Consider the following 8,516-nt stretch of genomic DNA (forward strand, 5'->3'; position numbering starts at 1 on the left):
TATGCAGACGAAAATGCAGAAGTGCTTGAAGTCGGTCATTAAAAATGACTCATGGTTATGGCATTTAAGATATGGTCATCTTGGATTTTCTGGCTTAAAATTATTGTCAAAGACAAAGATGGTGGATGGCTTGCCAGAAATTAATGAACCAGAAAATTTGTGTGAAGCATGTGTCAAAGGAAAGCAACACAGACAAAGTTTTCCTGTTGGAAAATCATGGAGAGCCAGAAGGCCATTGGAGATTGTCCACACTGATATTGCTGGTCCGTTTGATATCCCATCACTCGGAGGTAACAGATATTACCTAACATTTATTGATGATTTTAGCAGGAAAAGTTGGGTATATATCATTAAAGAAAAAGCAGAGGCTCTTGATAAATTCAAGGAGTTCAAAGCACTGGCTGAAAAACAAAGTGGACATTATTTGAAGACACTCAGATCAGACAGAGGAGGCGAGTATACTTCAAACTTATTCAGAAGTTTCTGTAGAGCACATGGCATCAATCATCAGTTGACAACGGCGTATACTCCTCAACAAAATGGCGTTGGAGAAAGAAAAAATCGCACTATTCTTGACATGGCAAGGAGCATGGTGAAAGCAAAGCATATGCCAAGAATTTTTTGGGCTGAAGCCGTGTTATGTGCTGTTTATCTGTTGAATCGTTGTCCAACAAAAAGTGTTAGAAACAAAACTCCAAATGAAGCATGGAGTGGTAGCAAACCATCAGTTGGACATCTCAAAATCTTTGGGTGCATTGCATATGCACATGTTCCAGATCAGAAAAGGAAGAAACTGGATGATAAAGGTGAGAAATGCATCTTTACCGGATATGACAAAAGAAGCAAGGCATACAGACTGTATAATCCACTAACGAAGAATTTAATCATTTCTCGAGATGTTGAATTTGATGAATCAGATTACTGGAGATGGAGTGATGAAGAAAGAAAAGTTAGAGGTTTGTTCTTTAATGATGATGATGATGACGGTGATGACCCCAATATTGAAGATGACGGAGATGATGATCCAACACCTCCACAAAGTCCAAATCAACAAACTCCCGCATCAACACCATCAACAGGAGGAAGCAACAGTTCAGGGGGAGCACCAAGGAAGATGCGGAGTCTGGATAATATCTATGAAGCAACAAGTCCGGTACAAACAACATTTGATTATTCTTTATTTTGTTTAATGGCTGAATGTGATCCAGTTACATTTGAGGAAGCTTCTGAAGAAAGCAAATGGAACAAAGCCATGGATGACGAAATTGGTGCAATCAAGAAGAATGATACCTGGGAGCTCACAGATCTTCCAGAAGGACACAAAGCCATTGGTGTCAAATGGGTCTATAAGACAAAGACCAATCAAGATGGTGAAGTTGAAAAGTACAAGGCAAGGTTGGTGGCTAAAGGCTACAAACAGAGATATGGCATTGACTATGATGAGGTGTTCGCTCCAGTTGCAAGAGTTGATACTATAAGACTTCTTACAGCAATTGCAGCTCAGAATCAGTGGAAGATTTTTCAGATGGATGTCAAGTCAGCATTCTTGAATGGTTACCTCGAAGAAGAAGTCTATATTGAGCAGCCTCCAGGATATGTTCGAAAAGGCCAAGAAAATAAAGTCTACAGACTGAAGAAAGCATTGTACGGATTGAAACAAGCCCCACGAGCATGGAACACAAGGGTTGATGAATACTTTCAGAAAAATGGTTTTGTGAAGAGTCCATACGAGCATGCTCTCTACACAAAAACAAATTCAGGGGGAGATATTATGATCGTTTGCTTATACGTAGATGACATGATCTTCACTGGAAACAACCCTGGTATGTTCGATGATTTTAAGAAAGTTATGACTAACGAATTTGAGATGACAGATATTGGTCAAATGTCTTACTTTCTTGGAGTCGAGGTGAAGCAAAGCAAAGATGGAATTTTTATGTCGCAGAAAAAATATGCCGAGGAGATTTTAAAGAAATTCAGAATGGAGAAATGCAAGCCAGTGAGTACGCCAGCAGAGTCAAGCATAAAGCTCAGAATTGACTCAACAAGGGAGTCGGTAAATCCGACATTATTCAAAAGTTTGGTTGGAAGTTTGAGGTACCTAACTTTCACTCATCCAGATATTATGTATGCAGTTGGATTGGTTAGTAGGTACATGGAGAAGCCGAAGCAAGATCACTTCATGGCAGCTAAAAGAATTTTGCGGTATATAAAAGGTACACTTGATCATGGTTTGTTTTACACGCATTCTCAAAATTCAAAATTAGTTGGCTACTCAGATAGTGATTATGGTGGAGATTTGGATGACGGGAAAAGCACATCAGGATATGTTTTTCATATCGGTTCAGCAATATTTTCTTGGTCATCAAAGAAACAACAGACAGTTGCCCTCTCAACATGTGAGGCAGAGTACATCGCAGCAGCAGCATGCGCATGTCAAGCTATGTGGCTAGGCTATATATTGGGCGAATTAAATCTTGCCAAAGAAGATCCAATTACTATTTATGTGGATAATAAATCTGCTATTTCACTCGCGAAAAATCCGGTGTCACACAGTCGCAGCAAGCACATCAACATAAAATATCATTTTATTCGAGAGCAGGTGAACGGAAAAATTGTGGAGTTGGTACATTGTAGGACTGAAGAAAATTTAGCAGATATTTTTACAAAGCCGTTGAAGCCGGACGTATTTCAAAAAATGAAAAAGAAACTCGGAATGCAAAGTCGGGTTTGAGGGGGAGTGTTAGAATTCAAACCCTTATCTAAATAAAGTTGGCAGCTAGTAATAATCATAATATGTATAATAAATTAAAAGCTAGGGTCCTGAAAATTTGGTGAGCAGAGGATTATCATTTCATGCAAGTCAAATGCGTGTGTTGAAGAAAGATCACCCAGGCAGTTGTGAAGGCCTGGTAAATAGGTGGGTTGTGCAAAATACAATACATGCTCAAATGTAAACTGAAGAAAATAAACATACAGCTGGTAACACATGCATGAAAAACAGATATCGTGGCACTAGCTCTTTTATGTTCAGTATACACGTACAGGCTGGTCTCTGTTCAAACCCTAAAATAAGGTAGGCTTATGGTTGAAGTCTTTGTTGTTAGCTAGTAAATAGAAGATGACCAGGAGACCAGGAAGATGTCTGGTGATGTAAGCAATGAGGTATTAACTAGTCTCAGAAGTCTATAAATAAGACAACAACTCCATTTGTAAAAAACAACTGAAAAAAACAGAGCGAAAGAAAGAGCAGCAGCTCTAGTAAGGAAAAAGAGGTTGTAGCCTGTGTGTGTAAACATTTATATAGTTGTATTTTTTCTTTGAAATAAAAGTGCTATTGTGTTTTTTGTATTAATATTATCAAATCTTTTGGTGTAAAGTGTATTCACGTTTACTACAGATTTAACTACTACTTAATAACTATACACAATAAACATCAGAAGTCTATAATTCTGATCAACACAATCCAAAGGTTGGTACCACTTCACCGTTGTAAATGTAACTTAGCAGTGAGATTGACGAAAACATCTTCTTTGCATGGAATAGTTAATCCTCCCATAGGATGATGAAAACCAAACTCTTCCTCTGCGTAACGCAACAAGTCTTGAAATGAAGGATGTTTTAGGTAGGATACGGGGACTACAAAGCGCTTCATCTGAATTTTACCAACATAAACTGCAAAATATCCTTTAGGCACATCAGAGTTGTTCCTAGCAAGAAGAGAGTGAAACTTCCAAACTTTCTTTGCACTAAGAATCACCCAAGGCATGCTGCTGATTCCCATCAATTTCAGTTTCTAAAAGTAAACAAAGATATTGGCTTTTATGGTTGTTGAAATACTCGAGGTCGTCACTTGTATTTATAGTATAGGCCTCAGTACCTTATGTACTGCATTTTTCCGATATTAATCCAGAAAAAATGAGGTGTCTGGTAAGGATATTTTACTAAAAATAGTATGGCAGGGACCCAACTCGCCTTCACATGGCTTTGCTCATTTGGTCATATACCAACCTGTGTAAAGTAAGAGGCCCCACTTGCTTCTGTAAAGTCATGGTCCGATGATAAAACAATCCACCTTCTTTTGTTGATTTTGTATTCTTATATCTAAATTTATATAATTGTCATCCAAACGCATTCGCCAATTCGGTACACACCGAGTATATATATATGTTTGAGTTGCTTTTGGATAAACAAATCGTGGTTAAGGGGGTAAATATCTACATAAAAGTTTTTCGTTTAGTGCTCATAAAAACTTCCCGGTTTGAGATAAACTCTGTTGCTGAATTTATAGTTTTATACCGATTTTTAATATAATAGACAAATTTTTAAAATTTTAAAATAATGGCCATTTTTTTTTTGCATTTCAAAAAAAATGGTTGTCGTCAATTTCGGTTAAGTCTTCACCGTTAAATAATATATTTAAAGGGTAAATTACAATATGATGGTTGTTTTTCGCACCTATTTTCAAAATAGGGTTAAACTTTTAAAAGTGTAGCTAATATTTTGAAAATAATTATAAAGTACGGTCATCAGTATGTAATTTACGTTTTAAATATATTAGTTAATGGCGAAAACTTAACTGAAATTGATGGTAGCCATATTTTTGAAAGGCGGAAAGAAAAATAGGCCCCTATTTTGAGAATTTGAAAAATTTGACCACTATTTTTGAAAATCGATGTTAAGTACGGCCAATACTATGTAATTTACTAAAAAACTAAAAACATATTATTAGATATTTCTAAGATTAGGGTGCATAATCTCATTGCAGGGCGTGATCCTCATGCTCATCTCGAAAAGATCAGACGAGACTCTGATGATGCAGCATATTTGACAATGAACGGTGTTCAAGTGACTTTGCCAGTCATATTTGTTAAAAAAATTATACAGATGAAATCATATTATTACCTTGCTCCCAAGGTCCTTAGACCCTTGGCATTGTGTATAATGGTGTTAGACACGGCTCTGTGCATCGAGCCAACAACAAGTCTTTGATATTTTATGGATCATGTAATCATTTATATATAAACTATATGTATGAACTAGTTGTTTATGTGTAGTTGTTTTCTGAAGCAGCAGTTGGGTGGCCTACTGTGTTTACTGATGTTTTTCGGTTATTGCCCACCGAAAGTTTACAAAACCATCAATTATGATAGCCGTTTGTTTTCTCTTTTACGATATGGAAATACATGAGAAGATCAGTATGTAAATGCACATAATAGATTCCAGTTTTTGCATGCAGTACCAGTTGCTCATCACTGATATGTCAAATCAAATCGGAATTCCATCGAATTGAGTGGTTAAACGCAAGGAGGGTTCCCTTTCAATTGATCTTCTAATTTGTTGCTTTACTAAGAACGTGTAATTCAAGATGCGGTGATTTAGATGGAGTGGTATAATATTAACTCCTTTAGCTTTCATCACTGGAAGGAGATGCGTACATGTTGGGCGGCTAATTGTCTTGAGCGATGCATATCAGGATTTGGTATTATGTGGATTCTTCTGCAAATTGATGCTTTGGGACTACATGCCTCAGTGATTAGTCTTATCCATATGTTCAAACTTGCATAATTTACATCTGTCCGAAGAATGTAATCATCCAGCTAAGCAATGTTTAGCTAAGTTCATCCATAAGAATAGTTTTGTTACAGATGAATTGTTTTGAGTTAATCACTGAATGTAAAGACTTATGTACTGAATCCCGTAAACCCTGTAACTTTTTTTTTAACATCATAGGATAATTTCATGATTTATAAAATGATTTATAAAAGAGTAATTCTACGTATTCCAAAAAATTTCAAAAAAAAATTCAAATAATGTATGACGTGTTTTTATTTATTGACCCGCATGTATGTGTGAGAGGTCTCATATTATCATTATTGAGAGAACAATCAATAATATATCGACAACTAAGCATTTGAAAACGGTTTTGAGAATCATTTCGGAAACTCTAATATTTCTCTTTATAGAATCATATCCTTATAAAGAGGTACAACACTAAAATAAGAGAATGAACATTTTAGGATTATATAGAAGAAAAACCCTAAAAGCACTCTTAAGTGAAAAGATAGGAATATCGGAAAATTTAAAATAATATTTAAATTGAATGTTTGCTTCACTTTACGTGGGAGAATTCATGACAGTGACATCTATAATTTAGCGAATCAGAATTCCCAGAACTATTGATATTTCAAAACATACAAAACCTACATATATACATATAACATGCAAAACTAAAATCAAACAAAATATCCAAATCTTGATTACTAATCGATCACTACAACAAAAATTACTAAAAATCCACCACCAAATATCGCTGGAATTTAGCTATAATCGACCATATCCGGTGGATTTTAGTATAAAATCGACCGAATCATGTTGGTGGCTTTTAAGAGGGTGGATTTTAAGTTTTGAGGTAGATTTATATAAAATCGATCGAATTTTTGGTCGCTTTTATTAAATTTAAAATTTTAAGTTCAAAATTTTGTGAAATTTTGAATGTCCCGTCCCTGAATAAATTACACCAAAATCGTTTGATTTTAACATAAAATGTTTCAAAAAAAAAGAGAACAATTCAGAGCCTAAAGAACCAGGGTTTTGTTGCAGGTGGACACTGAGTTAACTCAGTCCAATTTAACCACAAATCCTTCAAATTAGAGCATATACAGACTGAGTTAACTCACTAGAAGCAATGTACGATTAAACATGATTCTTATGCTCCAACTGTTAGCAATCTTGTACGATATAGACATTATTATATATATTGAATATATAACTAATTCAAAAGGACATTGCTAACTCTAAAATCACATAAGCATATAAGAATTAACAATTAAATTGGGAGAATGGTTTGATAAAACAAACAGAGATTGGATTTAATCTCGAGTCCGGAAAACTGTCTTCTTAAAGCAGATTCACCTCGCACCATCCGTGTTTAGCGACCTGCTGCCCAAGATAAAACGAGATAATAGTATAATCGATAAATAAAAAATACTCTCAGCGAACTTGAACTGAGCCCGAGAACTATCACCGGAATATTGGGAAAAATTAAGACTGAAGAGACCAAGAATTAAAGAGACGACTCTTATTTTCTCGACTTAATAAACCTGGTGCCCTAAGACTCTATATATAAAGAGAGTTTTAAAAGGTCTTATTTTTTCATTCGATAAGGTACATGGTATTTATAAGAAAAACCAAGGAATAGGTTTGTGTTACTCGCGATGTGGTACAAAACCCACTTTTCACATTAAAAGGTCACACTTTGGAACATCAGTTCTCATTCACCTTTTACTCATTTTGAGCATGTAAATATGCATTGAAATCCTCTCGAAGAGGAGAATACCTTCCAATAAATACACTCCAGTAACACATAATGTGTCTCACTCATATAGAGTCTCAAAATGATTCACAACTTAGTCTAAAATACTAAGTTTGTCCAACACCAACAACTTCTGTGTCTCCTTCTACCATTGTTTTCTCAGCTGGTCTCTCGAGCTTCACACCAACATCCTTAGAGTAGTCACCATGAACCTATACAAGTAATCACATATCATTACACCAATATTTTAGCAAATTAGTGATATGAGTTTTATCAACTATTACAAAGTACATACCTCCATCAATTTGCCAATGCCACATTTAGGTGCTTTTAAAATCTTTACTTTGCGAATAAAAATATTTTGGAGAGGGAAAATGCTTTAAGTTGCCTTCTCAATCTCTCAGCCAATAGACTCTGGGATGAACTTAGCCTCTAATTCCTTAAGATCACAAGAACTCGCCTGATTTCTCATGATTCCAATCATCTTGTGGCGAATCTGGGGAAAACACATTTTATATCTTTCATTACGACTTCCATTACTTTCACACATTCAAACTTATTTGCATCAACACAGTATTTTATGAAGCAGAAGTGTTATGATTATGTTAGGTCACACAACACTGTAGAAGGGGGTTGAATACAGTGTTTAATACAATCAAATCGATTTCGAACACAAGTAACAGTAAACATATATATTCAATATAATAAACTCTGTTACAATGGAACTGTTCTCTCTCAGTGATGAACAAATATCACTAAGAGCTGCTAGGTTACAATGTATGATCTTCTCGATAATGATAACACATATAGTGTAAACCTATATATGTGTCTATATAGTACACAGTTACAAGATAACTTCAAATTGATATGGAATATAATTCTGTCTCCAAAAATATATCAATCAGATATCTTATACAAATCTTCTTATCTTCTAACTCTTTCCATGCATATCTTCTTTTATTTTAGTCTCGATCTTCTATCCTGTAAATCAGCTTCCTTCCTTAACTATAAGTTCTGATATTACCCTAAGTTCTGATATCTATCTTATGACTTCCAGTAAGTCCTGATATTTCCTGTTTGTTAAGATCTGAAAACTAAACATGAAACATATTAGACATGACATCACGAATATATCTAACAATATCCCCCAACTTGTAAATTATGCAAAAATATACAAGTTAATAGATTTGATGATGTCAAA

At 35.0% G+C, this 8,516-nt stretch overlaps 1 protein-coding gene across 1 annotated transcript; it reads right to left on the minus strand.

Moving 5' to 3' along the window:
* Nucleotides 1-3,484: 3,484 nt before the first annotated feature.
* LOC141673961 (auxin-induced protein 15A-like) lies at nucleotides 3,485-3,784 on the minus strand. The gene has a single exon (XM_074480687.1). The coding sequence runs from the start codon at nucleotides 3,782-3,784 to the stop codon at nucleotides 3,485-3,487; it is 300 nt and encodes a 99-aa protein (XP_074336788.1).
* Between the last annotated feature and the right edge of the window lie 4,732 nt (nucleotides 3,785-8,516).

This window comes from Apium graveolens, chromosome 7, assembly GCF_009905375.1.
Source record: "Apium graveolens cultivar Ventura chromosome 7, ASM990537v1, whole genome shotgun sequence".
In the NCBI taxonomy this organism is placed as follows: domain Eukaryota; kingdom Viridiplantae; phylum Streptophyta; class Magnoliopsida; order Apiales; family Apiaceae; genus Apium; species Apium graveolens.

Bases quoted from the DNA above. Each gene is read 5' to 3' on its own strand.
- LOC141673961 (XM_074480687.1), bottom strand. From the start codon at position 3,784: ATGGGAATCAGCAGCATGCCTTGGGTGATTCTTAGTGCAAAGAAAGTT.